We start from the raw sequence: 24898 nt of genomic DNA on the forward strand, positions 1-24898 counted from the left end.
ATGAGGCCCCTTGCCAATCACACAGGAGGAGCGGCTGGGCCTCCGTCCGGCAGGGGGAGTTTATAGGAAGCTAGCTGGGTGTGTGCGGGTGTCAGTGCTGGGAGAGACCAGAGCCAGAGATGGGAAAGGTGACTCTACTCCCCGACGGTCCCTGGGGGCACCCTGGGGGTACCCTCGCAGCCTATGGGAAACTATAGCAGGACAGGAGGGGATGGGAGGAGGGCCCAGGACAAGGCCTAGGCAGCCTGGAGGACCCCAGGTGGGGAGGAGAAGGGCCTGTGAGTCCCACACCTCATTCCCCCCGCCAACCCCCGCCTGCGCCCTAGGCTGTCTGGTTGGTGTCGAGTGCAGCATCTCTTAAGGTCCACATCTACTCCTGTTTCTATGCTATGCTAGTGACACGAAGCACCGTTATTTTTCACAGGATGCACAAACAAGTCAAACCAAACCACTGCGCAAACCAAACGTGCAAAACAAAATCATGTACACGCGCCTGGCACCAGCCCCACGCCCCACCCAGCTCGCCCCTCCGGGCCTGTGGCTCCCAGAGGGCGGGGTGGGGGGAGGAAGAAGCTGGCAAAGGGTGCAGAGTGTCCCAACCGCACCCACACGGGGGCCAGCGCGGAGTCAGGAGGAACGGGGACACCCTGGGCATGGCTGGGAAGCCGACACCTGTCTGACTGGGGAAAAGCGACCGCGGGGCCTCCTTAGGGGGAGGGGGTCCTTTTCCTCTAACACACATCTGCTAAAGTGCTCCGGACAGCTGGCGGGTGAGCCAGGGGGCAGGGCACTAAAGTCTGGGCTTCCCCGAAGCCAGCACATGGAGGCGGGTGTGAGGAGGGGCTAGGCCGGGCTCTATGCATTGGGCTCTGTGCATAGTGTGGGTTTCCTGGGCCCCCAAAAGCCTGCCGAGGCCAAGGCAGGAAAGGACTGCAGCGGGAGGAACACATCTCAAAGTGCCTATTAGGGTTGGCTCGAAGCACAGTGAATCACGTGTCAGACATGGGGAGGGCTCCCCGGGTCCTGTGGCCCCCTCAGGTGGTGTGCCGCCCAGCCCAGCCTCTCCCGCCCCCTGCAGCTGCGGCCGGAGGGTGTGCGGGCTGGTGGCAGCGGTGCGTCCTCATGTGGGGGGGGCTGGTCAGTGCCTTTACCAAATGCCGCTTGACCTGCCTCCGGGGGGAGCAAGGATCCGAGCCGAAGCTCGCTTTGGAACATGGTCATCGATCTGAGAACCTGCAGAGAAGGAAGCAGAGGGTGAGCTCAGCTGCTCTTGCCTGGGTTATAGCCTCACGGCCCCCATTTGAGTGGCTGTTAAGCCCTCTGTGGGGACGATCTATCTGAATCCTCACGACTCTGTCCCATTTTACAGACGAGGAAACCGAGGCTCAGGAAGGTTAAGTGACTTGACCAGTGTTACATAGTGTATAAGTGGTAGGGTCTGGATTTGAACCCAGGTCTTTCTGATTGAGGGCCTCTCTGATGAACTGCCCTACTATGCTACCTTTGCTGCTCACAGACCTGACCATGTGGTCTCCTGTCATGCACACAGACCATCAGTCAGCCCGTTAGCATGTGGGCCTTTGTGTACGTGCCTCAGTAAGTACGACAGGGAGACGGCTGGGCTTGCCATGGTTCTGGAAAATCAAAGAACTGCACCCTAAAAGCCCAGCATCTTGAAATCCCCAGACTCAGAAAGTGGCTTGATGCCCCAGGGAGTGAGTGGGACATTCGTCAGTCCAGCCTGTCTGGAAGAGAGGAGAGTGGGGTGGACGCCGGATATTTGCTGAGTCTGAGAGAGTCCTGCCCCGAGATGTAGGAGTGGCAGCCACTGGCCGCTCTGAGGGCCTCATGGCTTCTTGTGGGCCTGGCCGCTGCAGGAAGGGCCCACGCCGCCTGGGGCGGCCAGGCCTGACCGCAACGCTCCACACCACCGACTCCTTCCTGACTCCCAGCACACGTGTCCTATTGCTGGTGGGACTGGCAGCAGCCCTCAGGGCGGGGGGGGGGTGTCTCAGCACCGAAATTGCCTGAGGATGGAGAGAGTGGTGGAGAGGGCCCCTNGGGGGGGGGGGGCGAGGGGATGGTTGTCTCAGCACCGAAATTGCCTGAGGATGGAGAGAGTGGTGGAGAGGGCCCCTCCCCACAGGCTACAAGGTCCTCAAACTAAGCAGGAACCACGTGTCTCCTGCCCCCGGCTGCCCCCGGCTGCCCCCGGCACATATGGGACACACAGGAAGCTCGGCGGGCAGCCTCGATCCCCCCACCTCTCGTTTCAAAACAATAAACACCACACCCTGCGTGGAAGGATCTGGACAGGTCCCGGTGTGGCCTTGCAGAGCGAGGCGTGGCCTCCACCTGGTCTGACTCTGACGGCTGCTCAGCGTGTTCAGGGAGACCCAGTCCTGCCCCTTTCCAGTGTGTGGGGGGGTCCCCAGTGTCCACCAAAGCTGCCTGGATGACCAGGCCATTTTACCGCCTCCGCTCGCTCTCCACGGAGGGCTACGCTTTCTGTGGCAACGAGCCCTACCTTTCACCACTGCAGGGCACCTGGGATGTGAGTTGTTGACAATAAAGTCCCAGAGCCCACCCACCCCACATATTATATATGGTATTACACACAGTCTTACAGTTGCTGGCAAAAAAGAAGGTTCCAGAGGGGCAAACATGGGGCTGAGGTGAGGGAGGAAAGAGAATAGGGAAACACCTCTCTTAGAGGCTGGCAAGGAGCAGGGATGGGCATGGGCAGACCGCACTGGGGTACAGTCTCATGCAGCAGAGAGGGTTAACCCTTCCGAGCTCCAACCATCCCTGGGCACCCACTGTGTGCAGGGCCCTGAAGATGTTTCAAAGGAAAACATTTCTGAACTTAGAGACAACGGGAGCGCACCAGACATGCCATGGAGAGGCTGAGGCCCAGGGATCGGAAGAGCCTCTATATGGGCTCGTGTGACTCTATATGGGACCCAGCACTCATCTGCAGATGTGGGATGGGCCAGGGGGTGGGGGAGGGAGGAGATGGAGAGAAAAAGCCTCAGAAGTCCCACAGCCTGTCCTCCGGCCACCCCCGTGGTAGCGATGCATGTCCCAGCCCGAGTGGCCCTTGCTCTTACCAGAGAGGCTGAAGCTGGACTCGTGAAGGTCCCTCATGCCCCCGTGTCGGGTAACAGGCCGAGTAGGAGTGTCTGCGAGTGGTGTTCCCATCTCTTTTTTCCCGGGATGCACAACGATAGCTACGTCCCCCAGGTAGGGAGTGCGGTCCACTCCTTTAACCTTTAGGGTCTAGTGAAGGATGGAGAAGGAGGAAACGGGAAAACACACACCATCAGAGCCCAGAAGCCCTCTCCACCAGAGCCTCCTCGATGGCCGGCAGGAGGTCGGACGCTGCCACTCTTCTCAGGACCCACATGACTGCATGCGACAAAAGTTTCTTAACATCTTGAGCTCAGGAGTGGAGGAGTCTTTTACCTCCTAAACAAGGTGTGCACGTGTGTATGTGTGCACACTTGCCCTTGCGTAGAGGGGCTCCGCTGGCTCCCCCTCAACATTGGTGGAATCCTTTCTGAGGCAGCAGGTGGGTTTCTGGGGTATTTCCCTCCCCTGGAGCAATGTTATCCCCTCACACACCAGGCTCCCAAGAGGCCATGCCTTCTACTGTGATGTGACAACTTTGTAGGGATAGAGGCAAAATACAGCTGATTTGGAGATGAGAACACCCCAGTGGCAATGCTAGTTAATTTTGTACTCACAAAGGCAGTAAAGTAAACGCTGTTCTATATCTCGACAGCCTGGGTTCCAATCCCAGCTCTGTGACCTTATGCAAGTTACCTAACCTCTCTGTGCCTGTTTCCTTATTATTTTTTAACGTTTTATTTATTTCTGAGAGAGAGAGAGACAGACAGACAGACAGACAGCGTGAGCAGGGGAGGGCCAGAGAGAGAGGGAGACACAGAATCTGAAGCAGGCTCCAGGTTCTGAGCTAGCTGTCAGCACAGAGCCTGATGCAGGGCTCGAACCCACGAACCATGAGATCATGACCTGAGCCGAAGTCGGATGCTTAACCGACTGAGCCACCCAGGTGCCCCATGTTTCCTTATTTGTAAGAATAGGATGACAGTAGTACCTATTAGTACTACATATAGAATTGTTAGATCAAATGAATGAACACACATAGAGCTCTTAGAACGTGTGCGTATTCACGTTAGCAGGTGCTGCTGTAAGGACAAGGTGAATTGGAGCGCGCCCAGAAAGCCTGAAGAGCAGCGGGGATGATCTACATGCCAGGCACTTGTTAGGGACATAACCTCGACCACCTTGCTGCTTCCTGAAAATCTCATTGAAACAATAGACATGGGGGATTTCTCGAAGGATCTTCAGCCCACATATTGCTTTATGTTCTCCAACAACAGAGCTATGGTTTAGCTCCGCCCTCAGAACGTCCAGCCTGGTCTGTCTGAACTGTTTCGGCCTCTACCAGGCTGCACGTTAGCCTCCTGGCTCTGGAGGCTGGGGTCCTAGTGGTGAAAGGTGGAAACACTGGCTGTGTGAAAACTGGATTTGTGACCTTGGCAGGTGACAGCTTCTGGAAGGGCCCTTGCTGCTGGCTCTATATTCTCCACCAGAGAGGCTTTCTTCTCTGATACCCACGGTCTTTAGGGACTGATCATTGCCAACTTTAGGAAAATGAGATTTTTGGATAATTTTCTTTTTCTGCATACATGCATTCCTTTAACAGAACAGGCTTTTTCTCAGGAATCTTACGTTGTCATTGTAATAGATGCTTTAGATAAAGAGAGTCTGGGTTGAATCGATACCAGTGCTGGAGGCTGGTACTTCGTGGTGGCTGGCCCAAGGGGAGCGGTGCGCTGTGAATTGGAATCCACCTCACCTTTTTATGAGCCTGGCTTTCAGAAGGGCTTGAAATACTTTCTCTGCCCTCTTCTGACCCAATTTCCTGAATAAAATATCTTTTTTTGGAAAGATCACAGAACTGTCATTCTTTTTTCTTTTCATATTGAAATGTAACGCATATACCCTAAAACTTGCCATTTGAAAGTACACAATTCAGTGGTGTCGAGTGTTCACAAATTCTGGGCCGCCACCACCACCACTATCTAATTCCCAAACATTGTCATCACCCTCCAAAGCAATCCCACACCCATTTGCAGTCACTCCTGTCCCCCGCCCCGGCCTTAAGTAACCACTAACACATCTTCTTTCTATGGACATTACGGATGCATCACATAAATGGAATCTTAAAATGTGTGGTCTTTTGTGACGAGATTCTTTCACTTAGCATCATGCTTTTAAGGTTCAGGTATGTTGTATGGAGCCTATGTGAGTACTCCATTTCCCTTCCCGGCCAAATAATATTTTATCGAACGGCTAGACTTCATTATGTTTATCCATTCAACAGTTGATGGACATCTGAGGTGTTTCCACCTCTCGGCCTCCATGGATGCTGCTGCTATGGACACGTACAAGCTTTTGGGCAGACATATATTTTTACTTCCCTTGAGGATATACCCAAGAGGAGAAATGCTGGCTCATCTGGAAACTCGAATATCTAACTTTTGGGGAACCGCCAAACTGTTTTCCAAAACAGCTGCACCGTTTGACATTCCCTCCAGCCATGAACAAGGGTTCACTTTCTCCACATCGCAACAGACACTCGGTATCTTCCAGTTTCCTTTTCAAAACGACAGCCACCCTTAGTCGGCCATTCTGCTGTACGAACGAATCGCTCTCGCTGCTCTTGCCTGTGCTCCCTCCAGAGGCTGGCTGAGGCCTTCAGCCACGGTCTACATCTGGGGAACTTTCTGGAGATAGCACCATTCACCTCCTGACAGACCCTGGGTTTCCTTTTAGATTGAACGCTGTCATAACTGAAATCATGGTTTTTTTTCAGGGGACCCAGGTCTGCTCCCCCATGGCACATCCGGCTTTGGATTTCTCCCTTTGCTGGCCTTTGAGAGAGAAGGGTCTTTAGTCATTCTGAGAACTCTGGGCCCTCACACATGGAAAGCCAGCAGAATTGATCTTTTGGTGTTAATATGCCCTCCTTACTTTTAGGCTTTAAATGATCGCTTTTCAAATATCAGTTTTATACGCGTTACTTCATCAAGATTGGGAAGGAACCAAGCAATGGCAGTACCTCAAAAGCCCCCGAGCCTGTGAATCAAGAGGAACTCAGACATGCTTACATTTCCTTCTTGTGCCTTTGGGGGAACCCAGAACTCCTTGTTTGCCTGATCACTTAAAATTCTGTGTGACCACCAAAGACGGGGAGTGGAACCCGGTGCTACCCAACTCGCATTCCCCTTGTCCGTCATACCCCCCTCTCGGCCCAGGAGAGCTGGACCATAGTTTGGGAGAGAAAGCTGTAGTTTTTGCGAAGGAACTTGTGTGTGTGGGGGGGTGGGCTGTACTGAGGACCACACTCAGGACCATACTCCGGGTGAAGCGAAGTCTTGGTTAGAGGTCCAGAGAGTGCAGGAAAGCCTACCTGCCCCATGCCCCCCACCTCGCCTGGTAGAGCCTTCCTTCCAGGGCTGGGGCCTCACGTGCCAGCCTGAGAAGCGGACAGAGAACAGCTAGAAGGACACAGGCTGCCGCGGCTGCTCCTGAAAGCCTTTGGGTGGTTCAAGGAAGGAACGAGCAAGGAGCAGAGGCCCGAGGGACTGGGCAAAGAAGCTTCGCTTCTGCATAAAGGACTTGAGGACCACAACGCTAAGAGAGTCTGGCTGAAGAGGAGAGGCCATGTGACCATTTCATGGCACAGTGTGCCAAGCCACAGGCAGCTCTTAAAAGCCTTTTCCTGAGATATTACTGAGCAGATTTCTAGAGCTCAGTAATGGGGCGGCTGAGTCTGTTTTCAGTCAAGGTCCTTCATATCTCTGGTCCCTGCTATGAGCCAGAGCTGATGATGAGTGGAGAGCACAGGGCCAGGAGTGGGAAGCCGATGCTGGTCTGGGCCAGTAACCACAATATGGGGGGCAGGGGTGGGGGGAGGAGAGGTCACCTGCAAGGGGCCGGAACGGGCCTCCCCACCAGCTGCTACGTAGGGCCTCCAGCTAAAAAACACACAGACCATTTTACTGGGTCTCACCTCCAGCACAGAGAAGCATCTGTCCGGCCAGGCCAGACTGGGCAGTTTACAAGAAAGTTTCTCTGTTACTGCCTTCAAAACACAGAGTAGGCACCTGCTGTGTACAGAGGACTAGGATATACCAGGCAAAAGGAAGAACAGAACAGGAGAAGCTGGGTGAAGAAATTAAAAACAAAATAAAACACAAAAAAAGGTTCAACGTCTCTTATGCGCGCCGTGATTATAACCGTGGTGTCCCGGAGCCCAATCAGGAGCGCTGCTGGACCAGTGAGGCTGGGGCGCCTAGGTGCCCGGGCGGGATGCAAGAACACCCACCCTGTCTAGGCAGGGTTCTAGAGCATTCTGAAGCCACAGTACTATCACTTTATGCCAGAGGAAGCGGGGGAGAAACCACGATGAGAACCACGTACTTTTAGCTATCAGTGCATCAGATCTGTTCTTTCCTGGTGCTCTGAGTCCCCCCACCCTCACCCCACCCCCAAGGCCAGGGCTGCCGTTCCCAGTTCTGGAGTTGTCAGCAAGAACTCAGGCCAGGTTCTCCAGGGCAGCTCTCAAAGCCAAGTCTGGGTAGTCAATCCCTAAACAATGAGCCATTCTTCTTTCGGGTCAATGTGTCTACTCAGACGACCGGAACCCCTGGGGATGAGGCAAAGCCCAAAGACTTAGGGAAATCCAGTGTGTTATGGAATCCAAGCACTGGGTAGGACCCTTGGGCTATGAAGTATTCTAGACCTGGCCTGATCGCATCAGGGTTGGGCGGGGGGATGGGCATCCAGACCCAGCAAATCCCAACCACCTCACTCAGGTCACAAAGAAGGGGGAGGTTTCAGGGAAAGAGCACCTCCAGGGCAAATAGGTAACCCAGGCCGAGCCAGGAATCCCATCTCTGGCAAGAATCCTCCCAGAGACTAGATGTTGGGGACATTGCGAGCATCCTGTGGTATTTCCTTAGCTCTAGGGGGAATTAGGGACTGTTCCCAACACATTTTACTCTGTTATAAGTACTCCCTTTCTGCTAGTTCGGTCGTTCCCAAAGTGACCATTCTAGGTGATAAGATTCAGTGGGAAAATAGAATGAGAACATCTCTGAGGTTTAAATATAGAATTGCCCCAACAGGGGGCTTTAACCTCTTCCTACACATCTTCTTCCCCTTCCCTCCTCTTACCTTTTCTCTCTGGACTAGCTTCTTGTAGACAGTGTCTGGGAAGGACCTCAGGGGATAGAACTTGCCGGTGCCCTCAGCGCACATGAAGACGCCGTTCTCGTACACAACTCGGCCCCGGCTGATGGTGACCAGCGGTACGCCATGGCAGCGCATGTTCTCGTACAGGTTGAAGTCTCCTCCCTGCACCTGGGTGCTGGCTGAGATGGTCCTGGTGGAGAGGCAGGGGTGAGAGACAAAGCTCTGAGAAGAGGTGAAGATGTCATGGCTCAGCGGGACGAGAAGATGGTCAATGGGATGCTCAGTGAGAAGGAACTCCTCCAAAGCTGTTTGTTGCAGACCAAACTCTATCACCCCCCAAATTTGTACACTGAAGTCCTTCCCCCCCAGCCTCTGAATGTGCCTGCATTTAGAGATAGGGCTTCTAAAGAGCTAATTAAAGTAAAATGAGATCATACGAGTGGACCCTGATCCAATCTGACTGGTGTCTTTCTGAGAAGAGGAAATTCAGACACCAGCCATGTACACTCATAGAGGAAAGACCAGGTGAAGATGGAGGGGTACGATAGCCATTTACAACAAACAGAGAGAGGATGAAACCAAACCCGCTGACACCTTGATCTTGGACTCGCAGCCTCCAGAACTGTGGGAACATAAATTTCTGGTGTGTGAGCCACCAGTCCGTGGTAGGGCTAGAGCAGCCCTAGGAAATTAATCAACTGGGCCAAACTCTAGTGAGTTTTCCGCTAACAGTGACCATTAACAGTCACACCTCTACAGCAACACGGATCAGCCCCAGGCTGGTCATGTAGGACATGGCTTCTCGAATGCTCTAAGGGTGAAGACAGCATGGGTATCCTGGCATTGGGGTGGGTGGTGGTACACAGGGTGAACTTTCTTTTCAATTCAACCTTTTATTTTCAAAATTCTATTAAATCTTTGCTTATCTTCTTCACTTCTAGCCTGGGCACTGAGAGAAGTGCCTGGTAAACAGCACTCAACAAAAATCTGTTGAGTGATTGAATAAAACTTCATCTGGAAGAATGGTTTCCATCTCTCCTACCCAAATCTCTGAGTAAAAACCATGCTCTGTATCCTGTGGCACGGTAAGTCCTGACATGATTCATTCATTCACTCAACTTGCACACAGCTAACGCTGCGGTCAAGCTCCGTGCACACAAGAGTATCCAGCACCTTCAATGAGGGGGAGCAGAGGGCTGCTGGAGGAGCCTGGAGCATCAGGATCTCTGTCTGGTTCAAGAGCGTATTAGCTGTGTGACATGGGGAGCCTTTCTTCTCTGGTCTTTGTTTCTCCAATAGGAAAATGGAAATAAGAATGCCAGCATGAGTGCTTCTTGGGGCTGCATGAAATCACATGAGCTCGCTGATGTGAAGCCGCTCTGAAACACTAAAAGTGCTGTGCACATGGTGATACGTATACTGCAGCAGGTCTGAAGCCTGTCTCGTTCATTGCTGCATTCCTAGTGCTCAGACTATGGGCAAGCCCTCAAATATTTGTTGAACTGAACACACCACAGGGTCACACTTCTCTACGCTAGATGCAGGGCCAAGATGATAAGCTCGTGGAGTTTTGCAATACAAGTTCCTTAAAATCCCAAGTCCCTCTAGCCCTGGCAACGAGCAGCAGGCTTTACTTTGTGGCTTCTGGATCCCACACCACCACATCGGCATCGGCTCCAGGGATGATGCGGCCCTTGCGGGGATACAGGTTGAGAATCTTCGCTGCATTGGAACTGGTAACCGCCACAAAACGGTTCTCGTCCATCTTTCCTCCAACCTGAAACATTGCAACAGTGTCAAGTCACCCAAACCCTGTGTGTGCCTCAAACTCCCTGTCACCCTTGACTCTGGCCTGTGGTCTTTTAGTGGGTTGGAACGATAGTGCTGAGAAGGACGATGCTGTGGGCACCATCTCAGATGAGCCAACCTGCTTGGCGTGGTTCCTGGCCGCCATTGCTCAATCCTTACTCCATCCGACAACAGTGGTGAATGGGTTCGTTGCAAAATGCTGCCTACCTCTTGGAAATCTACCTGCCGTTTGTACAACTGGTTCTACTCATGTGTCCACTACAGTGGGTCAGGAGCCTTCCTTCATTCACCAAGGGACAGACATTCTGGGCTCTTGAAAAACATCTTACTGCCCCACCCACCTTCAAGGGGAGATTCCACAGCTGCTTGTGGGCCTCTCTGAGCTGGTGGCTTACTCTTGAGGACTTCAAATCTCCTTAGGCTCATATTTGCTGTAGCTAATCTGTGATAGGTCAAGACCGAAAATACTTATTCTTCATGGGGAGAACAGGTGGTATTCAAATGAAGTCCTAGTGCCTGTTTTTCTCAAAACAATTGGACAAAATATATACAGAGCCTTAAAAAATGCTCATTCTCTTTGGCCCAGAAATCTGCTTCTAGGAATCTGTCCTAAGGAAATAATTAGAAATGCTCACTTGTATATACTCGTGAACAAAAAGCCCTCTGCAGCATTAGTTGTAAGTGCAAAACTTTGGAACAGCTATAAGTTTCAAACTCAGGGAAGGATTAACTGAAATGTGGTACTTCCATTGGAGGAAATATTATTCAGCTACTAAAAAGATGTTTTGGGGGCACTTGCGTGGCTCAGTCGGTTGAATGTCCGACTTCGGCTCAGGTCGTGATGTCATGGCTCGTGAGTTTGAGCCTTGCATTGGGCTCTCTGCTGTGAGTGCAGAGCTGGCTTCAGATCCTCTCTCCTTCTCTCTCTGCCCCTGCCCTGCTCATATTTCCTCTCTCTCTCTCAAAACTAAATAAACATTTAAAAAAGAGATGTTTTTAAACAAGTTTTACTGGTATAGGAAGACACTCAAGATATAGTTACATGAAAAAAAAAGGTGAGCCCAGTTATTAAACATATAGCACATGCATAGAACTAGAAAGAAATATACCAAAATATTAATAATTTAATTTCTTGGTATAGAATTATGGGGATTTTTTTCCCTAATACTTTTCTGCATTTTCCAAGTTTCTATACTAGGCTGTATTACCTGTCTGGTTGGGTGAAGATAAGAACTTTTTGGTTTTGTTTTTGAATGAAACAAGGCCTCCTAAGAGTGAAAACCCTTGCTAAGACTTGAGCAGAGAGGGGTCCCCAGAACATACCACTCCTCTCTCCCAGATGACGCTCATGCGGTCCTGCACGCCACTCACTCCATGCGGGATCTTGGTGAAGTCCTCCTTGCCCATAGCTTTCTGCTTCGTGGTGAAAGGCCGGTGATCTGAAGCCACAATGTTCAGAGTATCACTGGATAGAGAGAAAGATGGACCAGTAAGGGAGGGACGCCAGGGACCCAGAGGGTAGGGACAGGTGCAGGGGAAAAGCCTTCCCTTGGGATCCAGGCAAAGCTGACCTCTAACAAGTTACTTAATTTGTGTGAACCTCAGTGTACTCATCTGTAGAATGGGATTATGGGCTGAGGGTGACACTGACTGTCAGTGTCACAGGAGGCATTGATGGGAGCTTTTGGGGCGTCAACTTTGAAGAGTTAAGACAGCAGGCAGAGAAAATTCAACTCCTAGTTTTGCTATGTGAGGTGGTTTTACTGCCAGAGGTCCCGATGCCAACCTCCTCTCATCTCCTCCCTCAACCCCTACCAGTTCCTGCTGATGACAAGCTTGGTAAAACATTTACAAGTTCAATGTTAAGCATTGCTAAATAACCTGCAGCCCTAGCCTTTCTTGGATATGGGGACTCTAACGGCACAGAAGACGAAAGGAGGGATGAGACAGAAGAGACGTTAGCTTTAATAAACCAGCAATTGTATGCAAGTCAACCGGTTCATCATCACCCCTGCCCTCTGTGACCACTCTCCTCGGAAGGTAACTGAAGGTGACCTCCCTGCAAGGCTGTGGGTGGCTAAGGCATGGTGAGGTTCTCGGGGGGTTTCAGCCCCGCCAGGATTCAGGGCAGAGACTTAGGATGGTATGATAGTACACGAGGCAGCAGACCCTCTACCAAATGAGGGTGGCAGACAGCTGGCCCGTGTTCTGAGATCTCTGCAGGCTGACGGCTCAGAGGTGGGGAGGGGCAGAGGGGGAAGGATGCCCACATCGCCGAGGCCAGGGCAACCTCAGGAGGAAATAGTGTTGGAGGGCAGGGAGGGCCCTGGCTGGAGCATGGGGGTCATGTGGGAGAGGGAGACAATTGCTGGGACCACACAGCGGGGGTCCTGAGTGTTTAATTTATTTGTAGGAGTCACCAAAGCCTGCGAATGCCTGTGGGACATCTAAGCTGCTCATGTCAGACTTGGTGATGAGGCTTCTTCTTCTTCTTCTTTTTTAATGTTTTTAAGTTTATTTATTTTGAGAGAGACAGAGAGAGAAAGAGAGAGAATCCCAAGGAGACTCCACACCGTCAGCACAGAGCCTGCCTGAGGCAGGGCTCAAACTCAGGAACCATGAGATCATGACTTGAGCTGAAACCAAGAACCAGACACTCAACCGACCGAGGCACCCAGGCGCCCTAGTGATGAGGCCTGTTCTTAAGGCTCTCAGACGATTCAGGGTCAGGTTGCATACTGGGCTGTTTCCACTGGGGACCTGGCAGGGCTCGTCAGTCACAACTGTTGCCAAATGACTAACGTCCTTTGCCGAATCCACAGCAAGATGACTTAGCTCTTCCTGTGGCACCGGCTGGGGTGTCCCTGAGCCAAACACGCCTCTCTGGGCCTTTGTAGAGATTGCAGGGGGGGACTCTCCCCAAAACAGAGGGTTTGTTCTAGGGTGCCCCAGTGCTGCCCACATTCCCTGGGCCTGCAGAACCCATCAGAGCTTCACCTTCTTCTCAGGGGTCTTCAAGACCCCCAGGCAGGGCTCAGATCAGAGAGTTGCCTGTCAGAATCATGGGCTGAGCGTCAGGGACCTCAACTTCCATTCTTTTATTTATTTATTTATTTATTTATTTATTTATTTATTTATTTATTTCAGAGAGAGAGAGAGAGAGAGAGATAGCATGAGCAGGGGAGGGTCAGAGAGAGAGGGAGACACAGAATCTGAAACAGGCTTCAGGCTCTGAGCTAGCTGTCAGCACAGAGCCTGATGTGGGGCTCGAGCCCACGAATGATGAGATCATGACTTGAGCCAAAGTTGGCCGCCCAACTGACTGAGCCACCCAGGTGCCGCCCATTCTTTAACCAAGACCCACTGAGCACTCACCTTTCAAAGAAGGCTCCTACACAAGTAGGTGCCCCTCGGGGCAGGTGTGAATGAGTGTGGTCACATTCCAGAAGGAGTTTTGAGGTCTCCTAGTGCTGCCCTGAATCTAGGAGATATGATACCTACACCCATATACTCTTTAAAGTTTAGAATATGACTGTCTTTGTTAAGTACGTAAACAAAATTTTTTTAATGCTTATTTATTCTGAGAGAGAGAGAGAGAGAGAGAGAGATGGAATACAAGTGGGGGAAGGGCAAAGAGAGAGAGAGGGAGAGGGAGACACAGAATCCAAAGCAGGCTCCAGGCTCTAAGCTGTCAGCACAGAACCCAACAGTGGGGCTGGAACTCATGAACCAGGAAATCATGAGCTGAGCTGAAGTTGGACACTTAACCACAAGCCACCCAGGTGCCTAGCTAAGTACTTTAAAATTTTACATATTCAAATGAAAAAAACCTTTTGGCCCCTTTAAGAAATTAAATTTTACACAGAGAACAAACTGGTGGTCGCCAGAAGGAGGGAGGCCTGGGGGGCTGGGCAAAATGGGTGAAGGGGAGGGAGAGGTACAGGCTTTCAGTTATCGAATGATAACTTTCCCAGCCATGAAAGGCACAACACAGGGAATACGGTCAATGGTATTGCGATAGCATTGCATGGTGACTGAAGGTAGCTATACTTGTGAGCATAGCATGACCATAGTGAGTGTCGAATCACTGCTGTACACATGTAACTCACATCATGTCGTGTGTCAACTATATTTCAGTAAAAAAAGAAAAAAGAAATTTAGATTTTATTTTAAGGGTTTTATTTTTAAGTAATCTCTGTGCTCAACATGGGGCTGGAACTCACACCCCCAAGATCAAGAGTTGCCTGCTCTACCGAATGAGCCAGCCAGGCGCCCCAAGAAATTGGATTTTATCTATCTATCTATCTATCTATCTATCTATCTATCTATCTATCTCAACATCAAATTTTTAATTATTTTTATTTAAATCTTAGTGAAAATAGATTTTTTTGTTTTGTTGTATTTATTTCTGAGAGAGAGATAGCATGAGCCCACGAACCATGAGATCATGACCTGAGCCGAAGTCAGACGCCCAACCGACTGAGCCACCCAGGCACCCCGAAAATAGACTTTAAATAAAGGATAAATCCTTACACCCATAGATTGTGCTTTCCCCTCTGATATATAAGAAATCACATCCTAAAGTAGATCATAACGAAGCAGCACACATTTTCTTATAGATAGGAATACGGCCATTGGTGTCTGAGTTTTCTACTGAGCATTTTGTATAATATCAATCATCACCAATAATGCGTCCTAAAAACGAAATGATAATAACCATAAATTCCTATAAATAACAAAAACAAATAATAAAAATAAAATAAAAATGAAATGATAATAACCATAAATTCCTATAAATAACAAAAACAAATAATAAAAAAAGCATGTTAAAACGATGCTCCCAATTCTCTAAAATTACACGCTTTTACAATATGTGCTGATTTTAAAAAGGGATTCAACCTATTCTCATGACAGCTAACATGAAATTACAATTCGCCTTAATTGAATACATTTATTTAAATAATTTAAATTAAAAATAGGCTAGATATAAGAACTTAAATTATTCCATTAACAGCACTATTTTCCCCTGCCTATTTGAATGCGTGTGGGGTGGGACCACTGTAATCTGGGTAAATTGGGGGCAGTTACCATCTATTTGTTCTTCCAGTAAATATGCCTCTGGCAAGTGGGAGTATTTCAAAAGACTTTCTGACCTTGGAACTGAGCCCAAATCACTACAGCAGGCTCTTGATCCTTGTCTGTTTTTGTTGTGTTGGTAATGATGGAAAAGAGGCTGGCTGGTATTTACCGATGAAAAGCATCTTTAAAAATTATTGACTTATTTATTTTTAATATCTATATACATATTTTTTAAATGTTTTATTTATTTCTAGGAGAGAGAGAGAGACAGCATGAGCAGAGGAGGGTCAGAGAGAGAGGGAGACACACTCTGAAACAGGCTCCAGGCTCTGAGCTGGCAGTCAGCACAGAGCCCGACGCGGGGCTTGAACCCACGAACCATGAGATCATGACCTAAGTGAAAGTCGGATGCTTAACCAACTAAGCCACCCAGGCGCCCCTTTAATATCTATATTTTTAAAGTTTATTTATTTATCTTTGAGAGAGAACAAGCCAGGGAGGGGCAGAGAGAGAGAGAGGACCCCAAGCAGGCTCTCGCATGTCAGCACAGAGTCTGAGGCGGGCCTCAAACTCACATATTATGAGCTGAAATCAAGAGTTGGATGCTTAACCAACTGAACCACCCAGGCATCCCTCCCCCGCCCCACCCCAGTGTGAAGCATTTTTTAAATATATTTTTTTAATGTTTTATTTATTTCTAGGAGACAGAGAGAGAGACAGCGCGAGCAGGGGAGGGTCAGAGAGAGAGGGAGTCACAGACTGAAACAGGCTCCAGGCTCTGAGCTGGCAGTCAGCACAGAGCCCGACGCGGGGCTCGAACCCACGAACTGTGAGATCATGACCTAAGCGAAAGTCGGACGCTTAACCGACTAAGCCACCCAGGCGCCCCGCAGTGTGAAGCATTTTTAAGAGTCAGAGCTAGTCTGGCATTTCTCCTCTCTCGTATTTCCTCGTTTATCTAAATGCGTAAGGGCTGCTGCTTCTCAGTATCACAGCAATCCTGTGGCACAGAAGGCAGGTGCTGCACTATTGCCATGCATATACTGCCCCTCCAGGGGCCACCTTCACCCCGAGACCTTACTGCCCTTCCCCGGCTCTCTCTCCCTCTCTCAAAAATAAATAAACATATTAAGGAAAAAAAAAAAAACCCTAGACTTTAATAACCAAAAGGGAGAGGAAACAACAGATTCTATCCAAAATGTCACTAAAAGGAAGAAAGAAGCTGCAAGCAGTTTGGAACAAAACATCTTTTCATTTTTGTGTCCCACTGAATTCAGGCTATTCATTAAAACTTTTCCTCTATGACATCACCTCGAAGACCTATAAATTCTCAGGATGGCATATATTATGAGTTAAGGCTGTGCTCTGGGGCCAGGGAGGTTCTGCTGAAACGCCTTACTTGGCCAGCAGGCTCATGAGGTAGGTTGAGGTGTTGGTGTCCAGTCTCAACGGAGGCACCGTCACGTAGGCGGCCGCGTGGGACCAGTCCTGGTGGTAGTAGTGTAAGCCTGTCAGAGTGGCATGCGCGGTGGTGGTCTCGGCCAGTACAACCTTCCCTGGAAGGAGAAAGGTCAAACCATAACTAGGAACCCGTGAACTGAGAGATCATTGGTCTGACCTTCTCATTTCATAGGTGGAGGAGCTTAAGTCAGAGAGAGGAAGGGACTTTCTCAAGCTTCCACGGAGGTTTGAGAGCACAGCTGGGTTCAAAGGCCAGAGTGTTCCCTATTGCCATGCTGGCTCCAGGCAAGGAGAATGGAAGGTCAAGGGCACCGAAGAGGGGCAGCACCATGGTTTGGGAGGACCACTGGTGCTGCAGGGCACTGATGGGGGGAAGGAGGGCCAGCGGTGCGGGTGAGACACCCAAGGGGCTCCCACTGGGGGAGAGACGGGAGGCAGCATCTCTCGGGCAGTACTACCAGAAGGCTGAAAGCCCTTTCTCTGATTTATATCCCCAAGTCTGTGACCATGACTTTGTTTCTCCTTTCCAGGACCTCACTGGCACCCCGAGCCGGGCCAAGATTATAAGCAAGTATAAAAACCTTCTGGTGCTGCCCGGTGCCCAGCAACAGCAGACACAATTATCTGGGGCTCATATACAGGGTGTAGGGGTGGCTGTAAGGGAAATTGGGTCCAGACACTGGTATTTCTCCAGGGACTTCCCAGGCATCCCCTTGAAACGTCTACTGGAACTGGTCCAGGATTCTGTGTTAGTTACCAAGGCAACGAGTAGTAAAACCCAAGAGGCCAAGAAGATACCAATTAATGAGTTGACTGAAAACTTGGAAAAATTTACCAGACCCAGGAGAGGTGACAGACACTTCTGTAAAGTCTTTATGCATACAAATGTACAGAGGAAAACACTGGTTCGAACGCACTGAACCCAGTGGTAGCAGTGCTTCTGTGGGTGACAGGAGAGAAAAGGGAGCACTCTGGGGAGCCCCACGGGGTTGCAGTCCCACCACACATGCGCATTGTCCATTCCCGCCCAGGGACTCACCTTGCATCTTAGCAGCTGCGATCACATCACCGGCCGAGATGCTGGACACATTGACCAAGTATATTGGACAGTGAGTCTAAACAAGGAAACCGGTGGGAAGGAGAGAGCATCAACCCCATGAACCTAACAAGCACTAGCATAGCCCCCGCCAAACCAATCTTGGCCCCAGCACTTCCCCCTGTGTCTCTTAGCCTCATTCTCAGGGAGAAGGTCTTCCACCGGGAACCTCCCATCTTCTTCCAGACGGAATCAAGATGATTTATAACTTAACACAAGGGACTTTGTAAATTTCCTGTTCATGAACATGATGACCTAGAGACAGTCATGGAATATACTTCATATCTAAAATTACAACCAGGGCTGCTTTATCAGTAGACAGAATGTACCTTGAGAAGAAACAAAATACAAGAGGTTCAGGGTTCAGAGTCTATATCAGACAGGACCGGTTTTGCAAATGGACACCTGGGTTGTAATATTGAAGAGCTTTTCCTCTGCTGAGCTGTGCACCAATGGTCCCTGGCTTTGCTTGCCTGGGCATATGTTTGAGCTCAAAGTCAGGAAGCTGGCCCTGTGCTATTGACATCTTTCCTTATCCTGGGGTCAGTTACCATCAGGAAATAATTGATATCATAACCACTGGTGTGCCAGGAAAACAATGTCCTGGTTCAGCACCCAGACTTATCAACTGCTAATGGGAAACTTTTCCCAAATGTTACTCTGATGCCTTCTCTGCTTATCAAAACGAGAGGACAGAGAGCTTAGGAACTGGCCTGACATTTGATGTGCCTGGTGCAACGTTACTAATTCTGAGATCCGTTGGAGCTCTAACCTCTGCGTGGTCCTTGGCATTCCCAACACCACACCCTCATGCTTACGTCCTGCGCGATCGCCCACGTCTTTTCAGAGAAGAGGTTCTGGAGCGTGAGTGCCCACTAAAACCATGGCTGGGTTTCTTAAAACAGACTGCTGGCATCTTTCCCAGTTTCTGATTCAATGGGTTTACATGGGCCCGGGAATCTGCAGTTCTAAGTTTCTATTTGTAACAAACACAGATGCTGCTGGTCCAGGCACCACACTTTAGAAAACTGGCGTTCTACAGGTGACAGATCAGATTATCTGAGCAAATCGAACTCTTTAATGATGGTTTAGAAAGAGAAATAACCTTGGTATAGTGCTCTACTGTTTATAAGGCGCCTTTCCTTCCCTGCCCCCCCTTTGATCCTTCCAATCATCCCGTGAGAAGTGGTATTATCATTCCAACGCCAGATAACAAAATAGTGTATCAGAGTGGTTGAGTGACGTGCATACACCGAGAGCTTCCTGTCTGGTAAAGGTCTCACATCTTGTTTGTTTCCCACACTGCATCAGCACCCCCTCGCCCTGAGCGATACCAAGGACAACTTCTAAGTGGTCTAGAGGCAGAGGATTAGATCACGGTTCTCTAGGCAAGCAAATTCCTCTACAGGAGATGGAGTTCATTTGCAGTGAGCCCCTGTGGACCCCCAACTCACCCTGCCACCCCTGGGAGCCATTTCCATTTGAGCAATGAAGCCAGACTGAGCAAGCTCGCTGGGGTGGAACAGAGAGCTGGCAGCTAAGAGGACTTCTGCCAGGTCTGTGGGAATAACAGCACCCAGCAAACGGTTTTGGGGTCCTGTGAGCCAGGCTTGGTGCCGGCACCCAGGGCAGAATGGGACTCCACCGTGGAGACTGAAGATTCTGGTTTCTGATCCTAGAGTCAAGAATGGGTTTAGGGCAAGCGGGAGTCTACTTACCCTGTTTGCAATGGTGATAACTCGGTGAGTGGCTTCAGCCTCCAGCTGTTAGGAACAAAGGATAGGAAGAAAACAAGCCTTCACTCTCTCTCCCAAGCAAGCCCACCTCTGCTCAAAAGCCCACTTTGTAGAAAGTGCTGGAATATCCAACATAGGGCTGGAGGGGCCAACTCCACCTGTAGAGGCTGGTTCGGGGGGTAAGCCTTGGGCAGGGGCACCAAGCTCCCCCCACCTCTTCTCACCTGGAGAGAATCCAGGGATTTAGTACACCAGGTATATCCTTGCTGGATGCCTTAAATAAAAGGCAATGAGGGCGTCTGGGTGGCTCAGTCAGTTAAAGCATCCAACTCTTGGTTTCAGCTTAGGTCATGATCTCACGATTTGTGGGATGGAGCCCTGCACAGGGCTCTGTGCTGTCTGCTTGGGATTCTCTGTCTGTCCCCCTCCCTCTCTCAAAAATAAAGAAATAAACTTAAAAAAAGTTGGGGGGCACCTGGGTGACTCAGTCAATTAAGTGTATGACTTTGGCTCAGGTCATGATCTTGTGGTTCTTGAGTTTGAGCCCCACATTGGGCTCTCTGCTGTCAGCCCGGAGCCTGCTTTGGATCCTCTGCCCTTCTCTCTCTCTGTCTCTCTGTCTCTCTCTCTCTCTCTGCCCTTCCCCCACTCACGGGCACTCTCTCTCTCTCACTCTCTCTCTTTCTCTCTCTCTCAAACATAAACAACATATTTTTAAAAATTCTTCCCTTTCTGGGGCACCTGGGTGGCTCAGTCGGTTAAGTGTCTGACTCTTGATTTCAGTTCAGGTCATGATCTCATGGCTCATGAGTTCTAGCCCTGCGTCGGGCTCTGGGCTGGCAGTGTGCAGCCTGCTTGAGATCCTTTCTCTCCCTCTCTCTCTGCCTCTCCCTAGATCATGCTCTCTCACCCTCTCTCTCTCAAAAAAGAAAAAGGCAACAAAACAAAAGGAAACGGAAACCGAGTCTCATCTCTCCGTGTTTTCTGGCGTATTCTTTCCACAGCCACCTCAGCACTGTAGCATGGACCGATACTCGCCACTATCAAGCTGGAAATTAACCTAGATCCGGGTTTCTGAACCTCAACACCATGGACATTTTAAGTCGGGTTATTCCTTGCGGTGGGGGACTGTCTGGGCACCACAGGATCTTCAAGCAGCACTCCTCGCCTTTCTCCACTAGATGCCAGCAGTACCACACCCTCCCGCCTCGCTCCTCCCAGGTGGGACAACCAGAAATATCGCTAGACATTGTCAGATGTCTGCCAGAGAGCAAAATCTCTTCTGGTGTAGAGCCTGTAACCATAGGTGATGACAGTGATGACACCTGCTATTAATACCCTACAGTCCAAGCATGGCTCTTCCCCTCGATAACCGAACAAAGCCCAGTCCTGTGCCCATGCACCCACTCCTGTCCTTACAGGTTCATGCAGGGCCTCGCATGTCTGATGGCAGTGCCATGACACCTGGTCTCTGGTTCCTTGGCCCTCAGGGCCACCCATCAATCCCTCAGGGACATCCAGCCACCACTCTGCACTGAACACTTTGAAGAAATGGAAAACAGCATTCTCTTCACTAACGGCAGAAGATGTCTGGATAGGGTCACAGGACAAGAAAGCACAATTTGTCCAGTAAGGTCCCCTCCGGGGCAGAATTCTTTACCGAGGGGGACTGCTGGGGATTTGCGTGGACATCCTGCAAAACTGTGCCAGGATAACACCAGAGGGCAGAGGAGAGCAGGGCTTTTCAGTACCTTCACAGTGGTCAATACAGTAACAAGGGCAAAGAGTATAGACATGTCTGTTCTTCTGGTTTCTCGTGGGGGGGGGGCGGGGAGGGCATCCAACGTTCTCCTCAGAGGCTCTCATTCCCACAACACTGAATCACTGGCTTATAATCTGGAATTTTTCACTCTTTCTTTTCTTTCCCTATTCAATTTTGGGGAAAGCAACCCCCGGAGAGCTCACATGGTCTCCCTCGGATCCCTGACATCAGAATCAAATTATTTGGGTCTGGCTTCCTGCAAATTGTCTTTCCCAAGGAAGCTCAAGGCCAAGTCAGCCTCAGCAGGGGGATGCCTGTTCCCTGCAAAGCTTCCAGATGAGAATTTCACCCACAGAGAAGGCAATAATATACAACTTTTATTTATTGATGTTGTTTCTATCCTAAAGGTTCTGTGAATCCACAGGAAAGAAACTGAGAAGAGGCACAGTCAGTTTTCCTCACCTCCTCTGGGCGGCTGATTTCGATTCCTTCTGGGCCCGTGATCCCCAAATCTAGCGCCTCCTTAGCACCCTGAATAATAGCAAAAGAGAGAAAACTGAGAGAACCACACAGATACAAGAAAATAACGATCCCCAGGAACACAGAAACATGCCGGACACCATGCAGTCCAACAGGCTTGACACTGTCCTCGCTTCCACAGTGTCCACCTCCCAAAGAGGGCAGAAAGGGACAGGGCTCCCTGGCAGTAAGGCTCTCCTGTGTCTTGCTTCCTAAGGACTGAATGCAGTTTTTTCTGTCTTAAAATTATAGTTCTGTAACCAGCCAATAGGCTTGGTACATCAAAGATCTGAAAATCAGAATTTTCCCACCAGAAATCTAGTCAAATCTCTACTTTCCAGCAACAGCTAGATTAACCCTTACCAAGCATCCCATTTCAGACCCAGGAGTACAAAGGGGCTCATCTACCAGTGAGCAGATTGCTATAATATCTCAGTTCCTCGGTGGTGGTGGTGGTGGGGGGGGATGGGGAGAGGTAACAGGAAAAAGGAGGAAGCGGAGGAAAGAGGAGAGCTGACTATCATTTATTCTGATGTCAAATCTCAATAAAAATATTTCTTAGAGGTGCTCCAAAGTCTTTGGCTATAATGGAATTTAAATATCATATCACTAGAACTAAGACATTATCATCTAAGACTTAGAAACTCTTTTGGACTATAAAGATAGATATGTATGTATGTATGTGTGTATATATATATATATATACACATATATATACGTATATATCTTTTTTTTTACAGACAGTAGACAAGTTTGGATTTTCTGACAAAGATTGGTCATCTGGGGTGTTAGCATCTCACACTTTCTTTTAGAACTCATTTTGTCTGGACAAAACTGTGGGATGGGTGATGGGGGTGGTCAGGAATCCCTCTGAGAACTGGCTCTGTTGGTGCCCCAGCCCCCCTTCCCCAATATTCTCTACAGCCTTGCCTCAGCCACGAGCTCCCCATTCTCAGCATGGACTCGGGGGATCGCTCCAATGTCCTTGCATGCATGCAACACTTGGTACAGCTCACTGTCCCGCAGCATATACAAGTCTTTGTAGGTCATAAACATCTGGAATGAGTTGACACCCTTCTCTCTCACCAGCGTCTCCATTTCTGCTTTCACCTGGAGAGCAAAATGCAAAGGCAATGCCACGTGAGTATAGATGTTCAAGAGGCTGACCAGCCTAGGATGGAGGAGATGGGGGCCAGTGGGGGGAGGGACCGTATGACCACCTGCAACCTTGCAGTATCTCACTTTCCCCCTCCTCCCCGTCCCCCCTGCCCCCCGCAGGCCACCGTGAGGTTATGGGAGCAGACAGATGCAGAAGTACTTTGAAAATTGTCAAGCAAGGGGCACTTGGGTGCTTCAGTCGGTTAAGCGTCCGACTTCGGCTCAGGTCATAATCTTGCGATTCACAAGTTTGAGGCCCAATGTTGGGCTCTGTGCTGACAGCTCAGAGCCTGGAAACTGCTTCGGATTCTGTGTCTCCCTCTCTCTCTGCCCCTCTCCTCCTCTCTGTCTCTGTCTCTCTTTCAAAAATAAATAAACATTAAAAAAATTTTTTTAAATAAAAAGAAAGAAAATTGTGAAGCATGACACAAATTGAGGAACCATATTGTCACCATCTAGGCGTTTCTGCTTCGTATAGGCTTGTCCTGTGTCTCTGACCCAAGTCAGCCTATGGGTAAACACACTAACAGCGTTTACCCCTAAGACCTGTGTTCCCCATCCCCATAATGGAAGTGGTGTTACAAAGAAGGCACAATAATGCTAAAACTCCTGAGACCCAGGGAGCCTGGCTGACTCAGTCAGCAACGCATAAGGCCCTTGATCTAGGGGTTGTGGTTCAAGCCCCATGTTGGGCATGGCAATTACTTAAAGATAAAATCGTAAAAAAAAATCCTGAGACGCTGGGTTAAATCTAATTTAGGAACATGAACAAAGCTACATGAATAAGGAAAGTCATCCTAACATTATTCATATAGGGGAAAAAAACGGAAGCAACTTTGGTCTGACAGCAGGAAGATAAATTGAGGTTCATCTCCCTGATAGGACATGAAGCCACTGCACTCATGGTCATGAGGACCATGTAGCCAGACAGAAAATGCTCACACCTAAGTGAAAGAGTTACTACGTAACAAGCACATATGAAACAAACAAAAGACCGGAAGGTGAATACGCCAAAATAATAATAGTGCTTTTGTTGGGATTAACCAGATGATGGCAAGGGGCACAGGGGCTGAAGTGACAGAGGGCTCACTGGGAGACAGCCTCAGCCACAGGCCAGGTGCAGCCTCGGGGCTCTCAGAGCAGGAGCCGGGCCCCAGTAGGAAAGAAGTGGCCCCATCCATTTATATCAGGTGGCCCTGAGCCAGGACGGGACCCTCTGTTCTGTTCTGAGACCTCAGGTCCATGCTGTCACTTCTGGCATGAAAACAATGTGAGCCCTGGAGTGTGACTCTTGCCAAGCCCGCTTCTCAGCAGCGGTCCCCTTAGGGGTCAGTGGCACCTCACGTAAAGCATCAAGAGATGCTGAGAGGTTTGGGGTCTGAGCAAGGAGCCAGCCAGCGCTCCCCGGGCCTCTGGTCTCAGGCCCTCTGTATCTGCTGGAAAACTGGCTCCTCAAATTAAGCAGAACAAGTCTTGTCACCGCCTTGTGGAATCAGGTGTTCTTTTCTTTTGGCACCTGGGGAAGTTGGGATGGTGGGGGGGATCCCCCACCTGTGGGAGGGCACCCCACCCCAGCCAACTCCAACCAAACTGCCCCTCTGCCTAAGAACGCATTGATTCTTCTTTTGGGATTCTGCTCAGCACACTTACCTTGGGTGCCCACCAGGTGATCCCCACATGCAGGGCGTAGTCACAGCAGACCTTGGGGTCGGCCAGACCCCGGCACTTCTCGTAAGCTTCCACGAGGGAGGTCTCCTTGTCGGGCAGGACGTGGCCGATGACCATGGTGGTGCCTCCAACCAGTGCTGCCTGCGGGAGGCGGGAAAAGCAGTCTCGGTCACACCCTCCCCACATCCAAGTCACTGACGCAGGGAGACACATGAGGTCCTTGGGTGGACATTCAGGACAACCACGGATTCTATCAAGCAAGAGGCTGTGAGGCCCTAGGCCAGCAGTGTTTGGCAAATTTTAAGGAGCCAGGCAGGCAGG

At 49.9% G+C, this 24898-nt stretch overlaps 1 protein-coding gene across 1 annotated transcript in view; it reads right to left on the bottom strand.

Moving 5' to 3' along the window:
• Positions 1–24898, bottom strand: part of DPYSL5 (dihydropyrimidinase like 5) — a 54585-nt gene continuing 29687 nt past the window's right edge. The window contains exons 2-12 of the mRNA XM_039238326.1: positions 24560–24718; positions 22682–22861; positions 21695–21763; positions 19453–19497; positions 17678–17753; positions 16577–16733; positions 11422–11563; positions 9924–10066; positions 8272–8479; positions 3111–3279; positions 1–1233 (exon numbers count right to left, since the gene is read on the bottom strand). Of these exons, the coding sequence (XP_039094257.1) occupies positions 1148–1233; positions 3111–3279; positions 8272–8479; positions 9924–10066; positions 11422–11563; positions 16577–16733; positions 17678–17753; positions 19453–19497; positions 21695–21763; positions 22682–22861; positions 24560–24718 (1434 nt within the window). The 3' untranslated portion in view covers positions 1–1147. The remainder of the gene's footprint in view (positions 1234–3110; positions 3280–8271; positions 8480–9923; positions 10067–11421; positions 11564–16576; positions 16734–17677; positions 17754–19452; positions 19498–21694; positions 21764–22681; positions 22862–24559; positions 24719–24898) is intronic.

This window comes from Hyaena hyaena, unplaced genomic scaffold, assembly GCF_003009895.1.
Source record: "Hyaena hyaena isolate Hyena2069 unplaced genomic scaffold, ASM300989v1 scaffold_138, whole genome shotgun sequence".
Classification (NCBI taxonomy): domain Eukaryota; kingdom Metazoa; phylum Chordata; class Mammalia; order Carnivora; family Hyaenidae; genus Hyaena; species Hyaena hyaena.